The sequence below is a fragment of the Physcomitrium patens genome, chromosome 19, assembly GCF_059467195.1.
Source record: "Physcomitrium patens ecotype Gransden chromosome 19, ASM5946719v1, whole genome shotgun sequence".
NCBI classification, from domain to species: domain Eukaryota; kingdom Viridiplantae; phylum Streptophyta; class Bryopsida; order Funariales; family Funariaceae; genus Physcomitrium; species Physcomitrium patens.
The window spans coordinates 5387859-5407740 of NC_143428.1; the positions used below are offsets into that span (position 1 = coordinate 5387859).

The window sequence follows — 19882 nt, forward strand, 5'->3', positions numbered from 1 at the left end:
CAGGTAATTATTGACTTACATGCGTATGTCCATAATACATGGTGATAAATTTGGATAGTCAAAGTTATTTATATCTTTGAACTAAATGTAATTCAAACTATGAATTTAGTGCACAACTCAAAGAACAATCAATGTCGTAAAGATGATGTTTAGTACCAAGTTGGTGGCAATTGTAAATGTAAAATAAAAATACTTTGACATCTATTACAAATTAAAATATTGTATTAATATCAATTATATATTAAAATATATTATGTCCTATCAACCAATCTTATGTATAAAATCAAAACTACACAAGGATATTTTACAAATATACTTTCAAATGTCTTTCTTAATTCATATTAAAAACCTTATCATAATATTTTATTTTTTATTTTACCTACTTTTGATATTTATGTACTAAAAATACTTTTTTTAGATATAGTAGATTCTCCTTAGTATAATCATGTTAACTACACCTTTAATAATACAAATGAGATTTATATTAAATATTTCTTAAACCTCCAAAAATAAATAGAGGTTTCTTAGACTTATAAACTTAATTATTTAAAAAATCATTCTTATAGTATTAAATTAACATAGTACTCTATCACACCTCTTTACAATAAAAATGGCTTAAACCAAAGTAATCTTGGTTTCAAAGTATAAAAAAATGTATAGTAAAGTTAATTCTAATAAAAATTTATTAATTTAAAAAATAAAAAATAAAAATATGATAAATTAATTTTTCATAGAAAATTTATTTAATTGATATCTATATACTATTTATATATTCAAATTATTTCATGGTCTAAATGCTATAATAAAATTTAAATGTGTATCTATAATTAGAATCAGGTAATTAAATTTAATTTTTAATTCAAATGCAAAACCAAAAAAAATTAACAAGAAAATAATTGTTGTATGTATTAAAAATCAATCATGCAATATATAACAATGATTATCTTTTATCTGTCAAAATGTGTTTACATCCAAGACTTGAAGCCTTATAGTAGTATTTGATGCTAAAATAGGCTGAAATGCTTTCTTGATATCTACCAATGGTTCAAACTCTAGAATGTAGTTGCAAATTTAAGTAATAAAAGAAATAAAATTGATAATATTAATTCTTAGTCCACACCATAAAATTAAAGATTTCTTGAATACTTAAAATTAGCTAAAAGATTAAAAAAACCTACATCTTCAAAACCACCAAACCATGCAATTCATTGATTATTACTTCCAACTCATTTATAAATTCAACAAAACGTCTTTCTAGTTATTAATCTTACTTTATCCTTACAATACACTTATGGACAACCTAATTATAATACAAAATGGGGTACTATTAGAAACCTTCAATAATAATATCTACCACAAATGAAGGTATCAAAACACAAAATCTAAAAATCTAAATTTTGGATCTGCTTTTTTATTCAACAAGTTCTAAAGATTTAAGAAAGTTCTCTGAAACAACCAAAATTTATTTTTAGTTGATGATAACAAGTCACAAAAACTTGTGACAATGACAAATAATAGTACTAGAAGTATCTTTATAAATTACAAATACAAAATATGATTTGCAATCTTGATACAATGCTGAATAGTTTATTTTATTTTATATATGTGAAATTGTAATAATTTCTTAAAATACCTATTTTAAAGATGATAAAAAAATCATGATATGATAAAAATTATAATTGTAAATTATTTAGAATATTATATTTTGTTTAAAATCAAAGATTTTTTACTTCTAGATTAAATTTCTCCCATAATATATTTAAGATATTTGGACTCATAAAATTATAAGTTATGTAAGTTTACAACTTCTTGTGAATTCTAAAAAAATATATTATTTAAAAAGCATAATTCCATACTTTGATTTTTTGTTATTAAGCTCTAGAGGCTCTTAGATTATTTTTTTGATGTTTTACAAAATATAACCAGATTTTAATTTACTTATAAATTTTAAATATATTTTTTTTAAACAAAAAAATCAATAATTTTTCAAACTCCAAAAGTTTATAATATATACTTTATGTTTTTTCTTGCAACTTTAGTTGACTAGTAGTAACTTATTACTATCCAATAATTTTTGTTTAAATATCTAAATCTTAGATGACATACAAAACTTTCTTGACATTTGTTGATTGTCTAACTATATTAATCACTTGAAATTTATTTTTTAATTATTGATAGATATCTAAAGATTATTTATTATTTTTTTATTTTATTTTATTATATTTTTATTTAGTGACTGTAATTTTTTATCAATAGTCAATTACCTGCCAAAACTTACTAGGATTGCTCTTTGTAATCTTTACAACTTTAATACATAAACAAAGTTCTTTGGATATATTTTATTTTGTTGTATTTTTTCTTAAGTTGTCAAAAATAGTGTATTAAAACAACACAATCAATATTATTTCATATTATCAAATCTTTTAAATACATGAACATACTTTAAAAATTAAAAAATTTTAGTTTTAGAAATATAAAATTTAATATCTTTATTTCTATAATGAAGAAAAAAAATAAGATTATAATTTTAAAAATATAAAAAATATTGTTTAAATTTCTGAAATAATAAAATTAATTGTAAATTTATTATATATAATTTTAATAAATATATATATATATATATATATATATATATATATATATATATCTAATTTTAAAAAAACACATATGATTATAAGAAAAAAAAAAAAAAAAAAAAAAAAAAAAAAACTATATCTCTCTATCAATTATTTTTAAAGATGTCAACATTATGTGTTTAGTTTGCAAAAATACAAATGTAAATAAAATCAAGAAATTATATTCTTTCTCTTTTTTTTTTCAAATACAAAAGTTTGAACATAAGAACTTCCATCTTTGTGTATAGTCCAAATCTAAATAAATATTCAATTAAATATTTTTAATTCAAAGGTATCTAAGAATGCTTATATCAATTCTTTACAACATTTTGACATTCCTCTTTATTGAAAAATGTTATTACATACTTTTCTTGCCATATTGATAACTTAAAAAAAATACAAATATTTAAATTTCTATAAAAAAAATCATATAAAATAAAAAAAAAAAAAAAAAAAAAAAAAAAAAACTCATAAAACACATATTATTTTCTGTTCCTACTAACATCTATCAACATTTTTTTAATTGATTAGCAAGAAGTAAAACATATCAATTAACATTTATTAACCTTGTCTTAATTGACTAGCAAGAAGTATAATATGTCTATCTACATCTCATACATGTGTTACTTGCCTTGAATGTTTGTAACTCAAATGTGTCATATTGTAAATTCGTATCCTCCAATATAATATATTGGTAAAGAACCAAAAAAATTATAATACACAAAATATTTTAAAAAATGCCAAATTTCATCAAAGTGGCCTCATATTAAAGTATGATCAGATACCAGGCAGGTATCAATTGCCACCATGGTGTATCTAATGTAGAAGCCTCACTTTGAATCGTAGTGTAAGAACGAAGGGTATAACCTTGATACGGTACATGAAAGGAAATTCGCTGAAATGTTCTAGACCGATTTCGACAGAACTAAATTTGTTGCAGCTGTTCAAATTCTTCAGCTACACAAAACCAGGTGAACAATGCAAGAATGACCATGTCATGTTTTAAGGTTGAGGGGATAAAATAGATCTCAGTTAATCTGAGCAAGAGGACCTATTTTATATGCCAACATGCATTGATCATTGAGCCTTGAAGTGTGTTATAACTCAAATACTCCAGAGCCAGAGGGAAGATCTAAAGTCCACAAGGAGGCGCACTCTACATGGTCAGAGAGGACCTTGGTGTGAAAAGTTAATCAACGTGGGGATGTTTTTAATATCAACTCTAATGCGTTGAGAGCCTTGCTCATTGAAGCACCTAATTGAATAAGGTCTGTTACGTACCAAAAAGAAAAACTAAAGGAGATGATGGTCTGGACGTTGATCAGCAGCAACTTGGAGCCGAGCCAGCTCAAGGACAATTTGACAATTGGTTGGTTGGAAGATCCATTTGTAGCTGCGGCAAGCAAAATCTGGCAACAAAGAAGCAATTACGACCAGCAATTGCAGGAGCCAGTAGCTAATTGCAGGAGCCAGGACCTCTGAAAACTCTTTGTAGGCAACGGTGGACAATTTGGGGGGCAGGGACCCAAAAACAAGGATAAATAAATACCAAGACAAAATGCTACCCCAGATGGCGATATGGTGGATCCATGTAAAATACTGAATTGATAAAAAGACTTGTAAGTTGGGCACAAGAATAATCCCTGTGAACATGGCTTGTCCAAAGTCCTGGTGAGCTCCAACTTGGCCGTCAGAACGAAAAGCACACGGTCCGAGCATCAATACTGGGAAGAAGAAGATGATCATCGAACAGTACCAGGAGTTCAGCAGCCACAAGCAACTTGTTTTGATGTTGAACAGCTCACTCCTCTGCCCCGCTCGGTAGAGCTCTGGGTACTTCAAAGATTGAGCAGCTGTTACATCTTGATCAATCACTGCCACGACCATGATTGGCAGTGCTGTGAAGACTGGATTGTAAAAGGAGGCGTACCAGTCGTTGAAGAGTGGCTGTCCAGAGAAATGCGCCTCAATATTTGAATAGAATGAAATCCAGCCCAGTAAGGAAACTTTATAAAAGAAATATTGTATCTGCATACATATCATTCAATTAGGGACGACAGAGGGGCTCAGATGCGAGAATTTGCAGCAAACATGCTGTGGCGTTACTTGAAGCAGAATCCATAAAACTGAGTCACTGTTAAATGCTATTTTAAAAGAACTATACTTTGTGGTATGATGTTTAACAAATCTCTTACCAATTTTAAGGTTTCATAAGTGTTACCCCTCTATAAATGTTACCTCTAAATTGCTAACAATTAAAGAGGGTCGACTATGGTACGGTTTTAGCCGACAACTTGAAATTTCATCAACAACAGTTATAACTTCACTTTTGAACCCTTTTGTATAACAATATGGTTGAATACCTTAAAATAGAAATCTTTGATTTGACCATGGAAACAGAAAACACATTGTTTTGGATGAACAAGTATCAAACTAACAGATCTAGCCTTTTTACAGAAAAAAGAAAAAAATAAAGAAAAAAAAAAGCAAAAACACGTACCATCACGGAGACGCGGCGGTAACACCAATGCCCATGAACTAGAAGCAGTCGCTCCAAAAACCGAAATTGTCCAATTGCATAATCAGCAGTCATTGCAGCCTAATAATGTCAAGAAATTCCACGTGAAAGCATGTCACTCCTTTCAACAAAGTTGTTTATGAGGGCTAACTCCACTGTCCGCAAACAATAGGACTTGAAGAAAATCATGTATAACTAACATCGTACTCACATAAATGACAGGTGTAGATAATGAACTACCTGAGCACCTTCAACTCCGATTATGCCAACTCCCACGTTAGCAGCTTGAATCATGCCGACATCATTTGCGCCATCGCCGATGGCAAGACAAAGACGACTTTTCTCCAATCCTTTGCATACAAGTTTTGTCACCTGGGCTTTTTGTCGAGGAGAAACACGACAACAAAGAACTGATGCACAGCTCATACAAACCCGCAAAAATTGATCCCGTAGATCAACATCTGCCATAATGAATACTAATGATTGTCCATCAATCGTTAAAGCATACTCAACTTGAGTGTCGGGGCTGGTTTCATCAACCGCTTTGAGGCATTCAGCCCAACCAAATTTATCCACTTGAGATATAGGTGAAAACTTGGTCATTTGCGAACCTCTACAAGAATTTGGGTTTCCAGACCTAGCTTCCAGGTCCCCTGTTTCTGCCATTCTAGGATTTGAATTTGACACTGTCACCAATTCTAATGCATCTGTAATCTTTCGCGCCACCAAGTCTTTCAAAGCCTGCGACATTAGCAGTAACATAAACTTCAAAAGTTCACACGATTGGCGCAACATAAACACGAAATAACATGAGATAAATTAGGAGAGAGTACTGTCACACAGAAACTTTTACACATGCTTTACTTATCAATTCATCATGGAAAAATAAAATCAAATCAAATCAAATTTAACCCTTCAGTGTCAATTACAGGCACAGCAAGAAAGGACTCCGCTTTAAACAGGATATCATCAGGTGAACGCTGAAGGCAAACCTTTGAGGCATCATCTCGTGAAAGATGGTTCCTCTCAGAATTTTCCTTAATGGTAAAGGTCTCATTGCTCTCCAAACTTATTATAAGATTTTCCATTCCATGTCTCAGCAATCTGCATGCAAGCTTATATATATATATATATATATATAAAATTCAGATCAATAAATTGCTAGATCATGAGACCATTAAAATTAATTTAATATCGTGCAACCTACATCAGATGTAGCACTGGAAAAGGAGAGGTTTGAACACTGGCGATATACCTGCAAGCATAACCTATGTTGATCGCAGTCTCCACTTTGTCCCCTGTCAAGACCCAGATTTTGAGACCTGCACATGCAAGTCGATGTATTGTCTCCGGGACACCAGCCTGGAGCTTGTCTTCTACCCCAGTGCCTCCTACAATTGTCAGTCCTCTCTCAATCTCTTCCGCAACCTCGTCAGTGCGAATCTCGCGTTCTCGCCCAAGTGTAGCCTTCGCCTCTGCGAACCGCACTTGCCATGTCTGATACTCATGTTCCTGAATCACCTTATAGGCGATTAAGAGGGTGCGTAGACCAACTTTACTATAGTCCTTCAAGTGCTTGATAGTTTCGGACACAAATCCTTGATTTTGAGGGTCCAAACGCTCAAGTATCACTGAGTCTGCTCCTTTAGAGAGCAGTAGTAAAATTCCATCTGGAAAACGAACTATCACAGACATACGCTTCCGCACACTGCTGAATTCTAGCACATTCAAGATCTGGTACTTTACATTCACTGGCTCTGCTCCTGGCTCGTGCGTCTCTCGTAAGTAAATGGTTGTCGGCGTACGATTGTAAAAGTAAAATCCAAATTGCTTCGCAGCCACAACAAGCGCAGCTTCATCCGGAGACTCAGCCCGGTAGCGCATGGAAGCAGGGTTTTCAGGGGTCCCATCTGGAATGGCTGTGTGGCATAGCGCAAGAATACGAAAGAAGAATTGGATTTCTTTCCGACCCTTCTCACGTACCCAATTTCCTGCGAGTATCCGAGAATCGTAGAAGTTAAACCCTTCTTCTTTGTAAGGATTATGAGTAGGTCCTTCAATCTCACTTGTACTAGCAACACTATGATCAGTATCTCTGTAGTGGATGTTAGACGTAGTGCTGTGCTCTACCACATCTCGACGACAAGACTGAGTGACTCTTTCCCCAATAGACAAACCAAGGCGGGAAATTGAGGCTTCAACTTCTGTGGCTCCTTTGCCATAAGAGACGCCCGCTATAGAACATTTGAAGAAGTCCATTTGATTACATGTGAGAGTTCCCGTCTTGTCAGAGAGGATTGTATCCACCTGCCCAAGCTCCTCGTTCAAACTAGTAGATCTGATTCGAAACCGCTTGTCAGTGGCTGAATCGTACATTTGGATATCCACCATCATGACTAGTGCTTGCAGGACTCGGACAACCTCCAGCGAGACGTAGAGCGATATGGGTATAAGGTAACCATACAGAACTAAGCCATTCACAGAAGAGACAATGCCGGTGGTTGCAGCATTCTTGGGATCGAAATATGGATTACTCAGCCCTGGTTGCAAGTACCAGGCATTTGAGCCCTCCTGCTTTGTTTGAATCACCATGGTTACGCCTGTGGTTATACACAATGCAACCAAAATGGCGAACATTGCAATAATCAATTTGTCGAGGGTGCAGTCCACACGACTCCTTTTCGATGGGGGCGGAGTTGAGTTACGCATCACTTTTGTGTCATGACCAGTGTAGATCACAACTCCATATACGCTTCCAGTATTTTGAAGGATTGAATCGCGGAGAAGAATTTGGGGAGGTCCAATAGGGTACACTTGCCCATCTGGCAACTCCATCAGCCCAGCAAAATTGTAAAGAGATGCATTTGGACCATCGCATCTCACAGTGGCCCAAAACTCTCCTAATACACTCTCACCATTTTTCTGGCCAATTGTGCATGTACACTCCAAAGCATGGCGCACCTGCATGTCACACTCGCCAAGGACCACAAACTTCATTATCCCAAACTAGAATGGTCACGTGAAACCACCACAATGATAGCTCGCCAAGCGTAGATTCAGAAACACTGTTTGCTAGCCTTGAAAGTGGCACTTTAAAGAGTAAAGAGGTGGAAGGTTCTCAAGTAGAGTGAAAGAAGACCTTCAAATTGGTCTCTCCGTCGAGATTCTTAGTGTCAATGTAGCAAGTGACTTCCGGTCCAGTGGAAGAAAGCAGCAACAAATCAGCTGGAAAATACTCTCCATCAATTACTTTTACTACATCACCTACACGCAAGAGCTTCCACCTCTTTTCCTCAAATTGACCATTACCCGTGTGCACAAGAGTAGGTCGATTATTCACCTCTTGGTCACCCTGACCACGTCGCAAATCTTCCCAAAGCTCACGGACAATGCCAAGCGTCAACACAAACGCAAGTGGAAGCCAGATACTGACGGTGTTGTAGGGGCTGAAGGGTAACAGTGATAACACAGCCATGGCTGTGAAATACCAGTATGCTGCGCGACGGTACTGTTCAAACAATGCCCCTGGTAGAAAACTCCACCAAGTATACTTCGTCGATGACGTTCGATTAGAAACGTATCTGAAAAAACGAATGGGGTGAGCAGAAGACGGGCATCTAAAGCGACAAAGCACAAATGAAGATCTGCAGAGGAATGCGAGAAAATTGTAGTGTTATGGCGACCAACTTAAATATACCGGTGTAGGATCCGTCGTTGGGCTCATTAGTAAGCATATGCAATCAGTGAACAACCGGGATACTAGAGCAACCACAACTGAATCTAGAAATATTTTACAACAGATACAAAACTTACTCATACTTGGCGTTGAGATCAGGACGGTTACAGTGTAGAACACGCGGTTCATCCTCCATGCCTGAAGTCGCAGCTTGAAGTTGACGAAACCGCCACCCTTTCCCTCTTAAAAAAGAAATACACTGTTCCATTCTTGAAAACTCTGGTTGCTGTTTTCTCTATAACGTCTTTAAATTCACCGTCAGTTTTGACAATACCACCCTGATAGTGCTCATCCTCGTGCACGAGCTTTTCAAAAGAGGAGAAGGCCTGATCAAGATATGTTCCGCACGATCAGTGCATGCAGGAAATCTATGAGCCATAAACGTGAAAAGGAAAAATGTATGGACTGCTTAACATTATGATAATCTTCAACCCCATTCGATTCCAATGTTAAACAAGAACAGCAGGAATTAGAAGTGATTGCATTAAAATTCCGCATCTAAAACAACGCTGTGCCAAACTACGAATTTCTGACTTTGAATTACATTGGAGATGAACAGCTATGAGCGTTTAATTTTCGTTATCCTACCTAATTAAGAGGATAAACAATAGAACAAATCCACTTGCACATCGACATTGATTAATTTTGTGCAAAACCTGTCTGCGAGTCATTCAGATTTCTATTTTGCTTACCGATCTCTTGAAAATAGTAAAATTGTGAAGACAATACCTCAAGGATCTAACAGTCAAGTATCACTGTCACGTATCGACTCCAATGGACTTAAAAAACTGCATGGAGATCTAGACTTTATGCACTGACCTCAGGAGCTACGGAGAAGACAACTTCGAGCAGAGGTAATCCACTTGCAGTCGACGTATCCTCCGATTTATCTCAGATACAATTAATCTGCGTCCATCTCCCCGGCCAGTTGAAAATACTCTGACGTGCCTTTTCATGAGGCTGAATCCTGACTCCAAATGATTGCGTCTACTTTTGTTGGCCAGCATTCGGTTCATGTTTGTTCTCCACCCTATTCATCCAAGTGAACCTATGATGGATCAGATAATAATGATCGGAACAATCGCAATCGGATAGGTCCAGGGAAAGCACATTCCATACGGAAAGCCAGATAATTTTGAAATTGACAGTGGGACTTTCTAACAGCTCAAAGAGCGATGAAATGAACAACAGTTCGAAACTGTGTTCTACGGCAAAATCATTTCTGTAGAGTCAACGCTGATCAAATGATACTGAACAAGAAATTGATAAGTATCCGATACTTCCTCAACCCGTTTCTTAATTTTTTTTCTAGACTTATCGGGCATACCTTGAACTTTAAAGAGCACATATTAGGGTTTTCTGGAAAAACTCATCCTGTGAAGACATCCTGCCTTCTGCGTAAGCACCGCCCATTTTAGAACAGAAAATAAAAAGAAATCAATCACTGAAATTATTAAATTAGCGTACTCAAATTCAGCCTAGCAAGAAAAATCTAAACACACCATACTCAGATACTGTTCGGATGCCATGTCAAATTGCAGATAATCTGCATATCGAAAGCCATGTAAAACGGGCATAATACCCGAAGCGTGTGAGAGAAACCTTCCTTAGTGAAGAGAAAAGCTGAGAGGTCTGCAACGTAGTGTCCCTACGTGTGCAATCTTGTTTGCAGTTCTATCTGTATGAATACAACAGAATTTAGGGCTTAAGGTTGCAGACTAATAACATAACAAAATATGCTTCATTACACACAGAGATGCGCTTCCACATCGGGAGCATTATGCGAATCCATCCAGAGAGAGTGAAATTCGCAAATAGCTCGACTACTCTGTTGTGGATGCAGAGGTGAGGAAGAAAGAAGCGATATTCATTCCGTAAGGTAATGCGGACAGAGACTCGGGACATGGACCTCATGCTGAATAGTAGTTCATATTTCCACAGAATGTGACGCAGTATTGAAGCTCTACTCTTGCTGATCAACCATGCTATGGTTAACGTGCCTTGTCGCAATTATGATGTGCTGAAGAATGTCCATAACACTATGTCAATTCTCACAGTAAACAACCCTTCACACGCATGCACCTAGCAAGCAACAGACAGGTCTGAAACCAGCTTCGTGGCCGTCCCCTTCAAAATCGATGCGCCACTATCAATTGATAAAACACGTTTAAGGACGGTAAAACCTCTGCAGATAGCAATTTGCACAACCCCGAACAACAAAAATTGTCCACTGTCATCAACGAACAAGAACAAAAAAGGCATTTCAAACATCATCATGAAAATCGCTAATCCCATGTTGCAATGCAATCTGCACACAAACTGGTCTTTACTTTGATAACAGAAGTTTCAAAGCCGTTATGTTCAAAGCTACAGGGAGAGTGTAGCAATACCATCGAAGCGAAAACTTTAAGATGCTACAGCCATGATCGTCATCAGAAAAGGAGCAATGCGGGTGTATAATTCCTGACACTGACGTCTCAAGCAACAACCTCTTTGAAAATCTACCAGACTGTCCATTGCGAACTTACAAAATGTTAAATGAAAAAATGAATAAAAATACGATAACAGCCATAGATATGGGCCCAACAAATCAGATTCCGTGGTTAGACGACGACATTGCACAAGTTCGTGGGCTTAACCCTCGTCATTCTCGCAGACCAATCGTTTTGGTGCCGAGGTTGCCACACTCATCCTTCATTCAGAAAATCGCACTTCTGGTTGAGGTTTTTGCTTTAGCAAAGACAAACTTGACTTACTTTCCAGTTTGAGATTCTGACGAGATCAAAACTAAGCAATTAAACGTCTTTCGTTATGTATATCGTGGGAATGTCCTCGAGAGGACAACAAACTTTTTAACGTCAACTAGGACAACTATTTTCCTATTGGTTCGGTTCCCAATCAGTCCAGCACATCACAACTTAATTTTGTTCAACTTCGGAGCAAGGATCAGTTGTATCTTTGATCATGTAATATTATCGATTGACTTTCTGTGTAACGATCATTCATGTTTTGCATTGTTCTTCTCTATGTGGATCCTTTGTATTATGAACTTTTGCTTGTTTGCACCTCTGCTTTCGTTTAGGAGTTGAGGAAGTGCATCTACGTTAAGTTGAGCCCAGCTCTTCGAGTGCAATCTCATAAATTCTTGCAAGGATCAGCTCCGCTTGGACAATGTAGACAACACAGCAATTTTCACTTATTGTTAGACATTCGCGAGGTTCATATACGCGTTCAAGCAACTTGTCTCCTATGTTTAATTTTCCAGTGTTGAAATTTCTAATCAAACTTGTGATGTGCTCAAGACGGAGAAGACAACCAGACGGAGAAGAGCACCCAGAATCAATCGTATTACACAAGCAACCTCAAACCCTATCTGATTTGCTTTGGTAGCGCAAACTCTTGAGTTTTTTTGTATCCTTGAGTGTTTTAGTGTTCTCACCTTCCTTCTTTTTCAACGTAACAGAGAAGCGAATTCATTGGGATCAATGTTTTTTCGTTATTGTAATGAGAGTGCGGAATTTGCAACACTTGGTGCATGAAATGCATCCGGAACTGTTGGGTGTCATTTGGTGGCGCCTGGAGAACATGCCTGAGATCAAATTGGTCTGAAGAAGTCTAACCAACCACTAAAACCGTCTGCCACCTTCTCCTCTTCTTCGACCATGTTTTATTCCATGCACACAAACGTAGCGATGGCATTCAAATTGGAGTGATTTTCCTTTATCTCGGAGTGAGTAGGCTGCAGTTCAACAACGCAATTGCGCAGAGTTTTTCCAATCCAGCAAACGAGCAGCGGCGAGGTGAATTGCTTGGCGCGTAATGGAGAATCCCGAGTCAAAGAAGGTACCCCATCTGTTCGAATACTTGTTCACTCTGTGATGCTCACAAAACATTCTCCAAACACGCTTGAGAAATTAGGACTTCAAGTTTGAGCATATAACTATAATAATAGAAAATCTGCATGACAGATTTCAGATCCCACTATTGACAAGCTGGCGAAAATGAATGAACGGCTGAACAACGTGCTGGCAGAACTGGATTCACTCAAGGACATCATGCCTCACAACGAAGACCTCGACGATCTAAAGCAATTCAACAAGCCGGTGGATCTGCCACCCATGCCTAAAGAGCCACCAAAGCAAGATAAGAAACTCAGCGTAGAGGATATAATAGGCAAAAGGATGACATGAACGAGAGAGCGAAGATTCTATGCAAACACACTGAGCACTGATCCAAGAGTAGATGGAAGAACACATGCAGCAAGGATTCCATGTTGTTTCTGGCCATTACCACTGCAACACACACACATCTGTGTTGCAGAAACCCTAAACCTTTTTGCTTCTTCATTTCGATGAGCAGACTGATGAATTATGGGCCAGTAAATGCAACGTCGACAGAGATTATTAAAACCATCAGGTGCAACCACCACTCACACTTTTATCCTTCAAATTCCAATGTCAGAGCAATGTTACTGTTAGGGGAAACTGTGCAACCCACATAATCTGCACAAGTTAGGAATTGCTTGCTAAGTTAGAGAGTGTGTAGGGAAGCAAATTGCCTAATTAAAGCCTACTTAAATATGTGTAAGGATCAAAATTGATGAAGAATACATGTGTGTGTGTGTTTCCAGATGATATGAATGTCTTGCATTAATTCATCTTAGGACCCTCTTCATGTGTCTCGAATTGGGTCTTCTGTGCATGTTAGGCTTTAACTGTGATGGTTGGTTTAATACAGTTGAGGATTAATGTGCACAACCCAAGTTCTGGATATGGAGTAATTGCTAATGGATGTTCTAAATTCGATCATTCCTTAATCAAACATGATACTGCATAGTTTCCTTCACCTAATGTATTTACTAATAATAAAAATAAAAAAATCACATACAAATTTTCAGAAATCTTAAGTAAAAACGCCATTATACAAGTGGTAAGACAATAAACATCACAAAGAAAATTCAATATATATCTATAAAAAATAAAAATAAAAATAAAAATAAAAAACTAACAAGTGATTTAACTGAGGATATTCAAAAATTTTGTGAAGTCTTTTGTTTATTGTATTATAAAATACGGTTATGGTTTTATTGATATAAGATGGTAAAAATCAGAACCAGTATTTTCAGTCTTTTTTTTTCCTTTTTTTTATTTTTTTCTTCCTGTTTTATATCATTCATTTAAGTGCCTTCAACAATCAACTTTTTTTTTTTTACATTCATACATTTATATTCTCACATTCTCGATTCTATACTAAGAGGAATCCCTATTAATTTTACACAAAAATATTTCAATTTCACTATATTATTTTTTATTATTGATTTATGTGCTGATTATACTTAGCTATTAGAAAGTATTCAGAGTTATCAATGAACAAAATTATTGTGATTAGGTTTTAGCCACTCATACATGTTTGATTGGCAACTTGTTTAAATTCAACATGTTCTTTTCTTAATCCTTTTCTATTGAATTTGATAGGCAACAATTCACTGAAACATTTATAACTAAGGATATAAATTACCACAAAGATTTCATTTTTATTTTTAAAATTTTAAAATCTCACAAAAAATCAACACAAGAATTGGTATAAAAACACACATATGCATATGTGCATATATATATATATATATATATATAGATTGACTGATTGATTTAAGATAAAATTTTGATCTACTATAAATAAATAAATCAATACAAATTTTAAAAAATACGTAATATAATAACCAAATTTAAAATTAAATATTTCAACAAATTTTTTAAAATCTGATATAAAAAGCATTTTTTATGTTTAAAAAATTTAACAAAGAAGTTTTAAAATATATTTATATTTATTACACGTTAATAATCTTAACAAGTTCTATACATCAAATTTAATATTCATATAATTATATTATTTTTATAAAGACAAAATATCATAAACATTCATAAAATTACAATAAAAAATATAAAAGTTATCTCTTCCATCAAATTAAATAAATTATACTTAAAAAATATCAAATTAAAAACTATTCAAATAACAATTCAAAAATTGTATTCAATTTTAGAATAAAATATTATGTTTAAAACTTAAGACTAAAAGAATTAATAATTAATTATATATATATATATATAGAGAGAGAGAGAGAGAGAGAGAGAGAGAGAGAGATTGTGTCAAGTTAATAATTACATCATAGTAAGTTGAAACTAAAATGTTTTATAAATGATATTAAAAATATTATTCTTTTTGTAATTTTTTTGTTAACAATGACCAAGTTACAATTATTTTTATAAAAAACTTATAGAAAATACAAGGGGGTGATTTTTGAATTTTTAATATAGATATTTTTATAGAATATTGTGGAATTGCATGTATTACACAATATTAAAAATCTAAATTTAAAGTAACTTTTAAACAAATTATTAAAAAGAAAAAAGAAAAACGTCGGTTTTAAGTCAGCTTTTATTGTCCATCATTTGTGTTTTGTGGTTTTATAATATTATATTTGTATGGAAAATAAAATTGAATCTTTAATTATTAAATTATATATATATATATATATATATATACACTAAAAAAACAGACTTTTGAAAATTTAAATCTTTATGTAAAAATTAAATTATTAAATTATTAAAATTGATGTATATATATATATATATATATATCAACATTTAAAATTTTATTTAGATAATATGGATATCATTTTCAAAATAAAAGTAGGACTTTGAACATTGTACTTTGATTTTATCAATAGTTAACACCTAAACAAAAGGTACGGTAAACAATGGTTTCATACAAAAATATCATCATCCAATATTATGGCAATAAATGTAAAGACAATTAACAAACACTAAAACAGAAAAATATTATATAGATTCAAAGAGTTAAAAATACATGTATAAACATTGAAAATTCAAATCTAAATTTCATGGTATTCTTTCCTGAATTACTAATTCAACAACATGAGAAACAAAAGATGCACTTGACAAAAAGAAAAAATAAATCTATTGTTGTCACCAAACTATCTAACTCCACAACACAACACCAAGTTCAACCTCATCCAAAATAAACTTTCAAAAATATACATATCTTACATTCTTTATTCCAAAAATCTATATTCTCCAACAAATACACACACAAGATTGTTCACATAATAAATATATATATATATATATATAACAATAAAACTCTTTAAACTTTATTCTCTAACCTGTGAATCGGCAAAGTGGATCAGAGGGAATCAGTTACATCAGAAATTAAAAGCCCAGAGAGGATTTACAGTGTTTGTTTAATCGAATGAATGTGGCCATGAACGGGAAGGAGTGAACAACAAAGGAGAAACATACACTTCATTTCATCGACGATGTTCCTGGTTGATTTCCACACGAAGCAGGGATCGAAGCAGAGAGGCAGATTTTTTAGACGAAGAAGCATTAACAACTTCACTAATAATCTACAGGATTAGTTTTGCAATAAAAATGCTAACCAGAGATGAATACAATGCGCACACACACACACACAATGTAGTGGCTAAATCTCGTATTTTTGTGTTTGTTGATGGTATCGCCTGCAGATTGATTTCGATCGAATTCGTCCAGTTTTTCTGCAATGGGATTCTGTGTGGTGCATTTTATGCAATGGTGTAGCCAACACTCCTTGATTGCAACAAGGGGTTGTTGATCAACTGAGCAGCAGCAGGCTACGCAGGACATGCTTGAAGAGGAGCCCCGCACAGACCCTCATTGCCAGGGCGGAAGGTGGACTCAGGCTTGCCGCTCAATGCTGGAGGAATGCGGCTGGAGAGACGATTCCCTGCCAGAGAAAGTTGCACATTGGCCAGCCTCCCATACTGAGCAGGAATGCTGCCAGAGTGCGCGTTGTTTGAGAAATCGAGGACTTTGAGGTTCGGCAACCTCGTGGGCCAGGTAGGCAGTCCTCCAGTAGCCTTGCGGTTCATTTGCATGCGCACCTTCTCGAGGGAAGTGAGCGATCCCAGGCACGCTGGACCGAGGTTGGGGATCCAACTCTGTGAAACCTCCAATTCTTTGAGGTTTTTGAGCTTGCAGAGTGCCGAAGGTAGACCGGTGTTGTACGAGGAGCCTTGGATGACGAGAATCTCCAGAGTGCCGGCGAAGTTGCTAATGTCATTCTGGAGAGAGCCTCCGAATCTGCCTTGGTTGCCGATATCACCGTTGCGGATGACGATTTCGCGCAGCGGGAGCTTGGACAGCTCGCGGAGAGGGAGGGGGCCTCTCCAGGAAACCCAGTTCGTGCGAAAGATGACGAGCTGAGAGAGCTTCGAGAGCGCCTCGTAGGCAATCACCAAGGCCTGAGGGTTGTTTGGGTCGATGGTGACAGTACGACCACGAATAGGTACGTCGAGGTCCAGATCTATGCCGCCGACTCCTGATCTACTGCACAGAACCCCCTGCAATTGTAGAAACAGCGGCGTTCAAGGGCACATCCAGAGAATGATACGAGAAAACCCTAGACCCAAGCGGGTTCCAAACTGCAGGGAGAAGAGGGTTTTGGATGTTCAACTCACTCTCCAGCCGCAGCAGTTTCCACTCTCTGGCCCCCAATCCCCGAGGTCATCTCTGGGATCGAGAACCACGGATTTGAACTTGAGCAAAGCACGGCTTTCCTCTAAACTACACTGCGCCATCGCCGAGTAAGTGAAAAAGGAGAGAAAGATGCACAGCAAAACTGCAACATAGCCAATCCGAGCTTTTGATCCATACTCCATTGCGCGTTCCTTACCTCGTCTCTGCCACTACTATCCAACATTGATTCAGTTAGTTCTACACTTACTGGCAACCCAACAGGTTCTGAAAAACACACGGACACGCCATACAGCATTGCCCCAAAAGGGTAACGAAACGCTTGAACCTCTCACCTCGCTCACTTGCTTGCTTGTTTCACTGCAGGTCGATTGACTTATCAAATCGGGTTGCAGAAATCAGGGAATCCCAACGCTACCCAAAATTGGGTACCACCCAAAAGAGAAAGCGTAGAGACTAAATAGGGGAAAGATGGGACTTCGGGTTAATGAGTGTGAAGAATCGACGCCGAGTGATACGGGCATATAGTGGCAGTGAAATGGGCGGTTTTCTAGATTGAAAGCTGTGGACTTGGGCCTCAAGGTCAAACCTTTGACTAGCAGAGATCCATCCACCGCCTTTGGCATATTTATCACGTAGCATCATAAAGCTGCAGGATCTTATCTCTCTCAACTTGGAAAACATGCCATTTTTGTCATGTTTTTCTGCCAGTTTACGATATGTTTTTTGATTCCACCACTTGGATTTGATGCCACGAGTCTTTTTGATGGCTTAGAAGCATGCATTCTGTCAGTGTCACAACCATTGTTTGACAAAACTGCAACTTCTCACTTTGTTTTGTTTTTTGTTTCTTCTTCTTCTTCTGCTTCTTGGAACGTGCTTAAGGCCCTTGCTAAAAACAGAAATGGTGTAGTTATGAAAATAAATCGATTATGATTTTTATTTTATTTAATTTAATTTTAACATTTGGTTTGGGTGTATATATCATGGTTTCTAATTGATATAAGGCATGTGCACTTCAGGAGGAGGTTTGTGATTTCATTTGACTATCTTCATTAAATATGTCTTGTTTGAAGAGCAAACATATGTTGTACCTATTGAAAAAGAGAAGTCTAAAGGCTACAAATACTTAGCATCAACAAAGATTGTACTCTAAGAGAAGTGTGGAGGAAGATAATTCTTACTTCCAACACTCTTTACTTATAGGTGGTGGTTTGCCCACCAACAAGGCAACCTCCATCCATTTGATATTACATCCGTTTCTACCTCATCTTACTAAATCCTCGGTAGTACCATAATAACTTATTTTATTTCTTTGTTGCCTTTTCATTATTAGCAATATACTATACTTAAACTTTATGTGGTTGTAACTAAGCAAGTACTTGTTGTTCTTCAACACTCCCACTTTGCTAATTTTCAAAAGGCTTTTAATCCTAATCTTTGAATCAAATCATGATGTCTATCCTTGACTAATGCCTTTGTAAGCACATCAGCAAGCATGTCATTTGTAGCACAATACTTCATACCTATTATTCCATCTTTAATCTTCTCTCGTATGAAATGATATTGAACATCAATGTGCTTGGTCCTTGAGTGGTGAATTTGACAATGAGTGCATAAGTCTCATTGAAATCAATTCCAGCAACATGTGAGTATCCTTTACCAACCAATCTTGCCTTGTGCCTCACCACCACACCCATTGCATCTCTTTTAGTCCTAAACACCCACTTACAACCAATACTAGATCGATTTGTTGCAAGAAGTGCCAATTCCCATGTACCATTGTCCATAAGAGATTGGTACTCTTCTTCCATAGCCTTCTCCCACTTGATTGTATCTTCATACTTCATAGCATCACACAAAGATAATAGATCAGCAAGAAGAGCAACATTTGCATGTTCTTTTCTTACTTGAGAGAAGATGTGATCCTTCCACCATTCGCCACGTTGCTTTCTTTCTCTCAATAGATATCTCCTTTCATTGATTGAAGAACATTCACCTTGTTATATTCTTTGTTCTTTTCCAACTTTTAAACCTTGTCGTTTCTCATTCAATGGTTGGTACTCTTTATCATTATCATCATCCCAATCTTCAACATCTTCATTTCTTTCATATTGCTGGTCCTTTCAATTGTATGAGCCTTTATCTTTTCAACCTACTTTGGCTTTTCATCTTCATCATCTTCATTGACATTATCTTCTTGTTTCTTTGCTGAATTCAAAGATGTGTCCACAAACACACCATTACTCCTACTTCGACACATCTCCAAATGCTCACAAGCACTCTTGTACTCCAAAAATACAACATCACGACTTTTGATGATCTTCTTGGTTTCCAAGCACATGAGCTTGTATGCCTTAGTACCTTCACAATAACTAAGAAACACACACTTTGTACCTTTTGCATCAAGTTTGGACCTCATACAATCTGGTATTTTTGCATATGCAATGCAACCAAAGGTCCTCATATGGAAAATGCA

At 35.8% G+C, this 19882-nt stretch overlaps 2 protein-coding genes and 1 long non-coding RNA gene across 10 annotated transcripts; 1 reads left to right on the top strand and 2 right to left on the bottom strand.

Moving 5' to 3' along the window:
* Positions 1-3325: 3325 nt before the first annotated feature.
* Positions 3326-11514, bottom strand: LOC112295876 (putative phospholipid-transporting ATPase 9). Of its 7 annotated transcripts, XM_073528863.2 has the most exons (11): positions 10197-11514; positions 9689-9899; positions 8947-9195; positions 8273-8714; positions 6389-8094; positions 6126-6237; positions 5374-5874; positions 5116-5214; positions 4372-4643; positions 3897-4008; positions 3326-3572 (listed from the first exon to the last, which is right to left on the bottom strand). In XM_073528863.2, the coding sequence occupies exons 3-10, from the start codon at positions 9075-9077 to the stop codon at positions 3909-3911; spliced, it is 3363 nt and encodes a 1120-aa protein (XP_073384964.1). In that variant the 5' UTR covers positions 9078-9195; positions 9689-9899; positions 10197-11514; the 3' UTR covers positions 3326-3572; positions 3897-3908. The 7 variants fall into 7 exon arrangements, with proteins under 7 accessions (XP_073384964.1, XP_073384959.1, XP_073384963.1 ...); XM_073528858.2 differs by having other exon boundaries at positions 3326-4643; positions 10197-10263; positions 10452-11514; XM_073528862.2 differs by having other exon boundaries at positions 3326-4008.
* A 563-nt stretch (positions 11515-12077) lies between these two features.
* On the top strand, positions 12078-13503 carry LOC149987357 (uncharacterized). Its single transcript, XR_016498607.1, has 3 exons — positions 12078-12214; positions 12333-12712; positions 12838-13503. It is a non-coding gene; the product is annotated as an uncharacterized LOC149987357 (long non-coding RNA).
* A 2515-nt stretch (positions 13504-16018) lies between these two features.
* On the bottom strand, positions 16019-17933 carry LOC112295723 (uncharacterized). 2 transcript variants are annotated; one of them, XM_024547603.3, is made up of 3 exons: positions 17739-17933; positions 17388-17618; positions 16019-17270 (listed from the first exon to the last, which is right to left on the bottom strand). In XM_024547603.3, the coding sequence occupies exons 2-3, from the start codon at positions 17586-17588 to the stop codon at positions 16542-16544; spliced, it is 930 nt and encodes a 309-aa protein (XP_024403371.1). In that variant the 5' UTR covers positions 17589-17618; positions 17739-17933; the 3' UTR covers positions 16019-16541. The 2 variants fall into 2 exon arrangements, with proteins under 2 accessions (XP_024403371.1, XP_024403372.1); XM_024547604.2 differs by having other exon boundaries at positions 17388-17615; positions 17739-17932.
* Positions 17934-19882: the final 1949 nt, after the last annotated feature.

What these genes read in the sequence shown, in the direction of transcription:
- LOC112295876 (XM_073528858.2), bottom strand. Translation starts at nt 9,077, where the DNA reads ATGGAACAGTGTATTTCTTTTTTAAGAGGGAAAGGGTGGCGGTTTCGT. An exon ending in AACATAGGTTATGCTTGCAG is followed by an intron (nt 6,238 to 6,388) that starts GTATATCGCCAG and finishes GCTTGCATGCAG; the next exon opens with ATTGCTGAGACATGGAATGG. An exon ending in ACCGCCGCGTCTCCGTGATG is followed by an intron (nt 4,644 to 5,115) that starts GTACGTGTTTTT and finishes ATATGTATGCAG; the next exon opens with ATACAATATTTCTTTTATAA.
- LOC112295723 (XM_024547603.3), bottom strand. Translation starts at nt 17,588, where the DNA reads ATGGAGTATGGATCAAAAGCTCGGATTGGCTATGTTGCAGTTTTGCTG. An exon ending in GAAACTGCTGCGGCTGGAGA is followed by an intron (nt 17,271 to 17,387) that starts GTGAGTTGAACA and finishes CTACAATTGCAG; the next exon opens with GGGGTTCTGTGCAGTAGATC.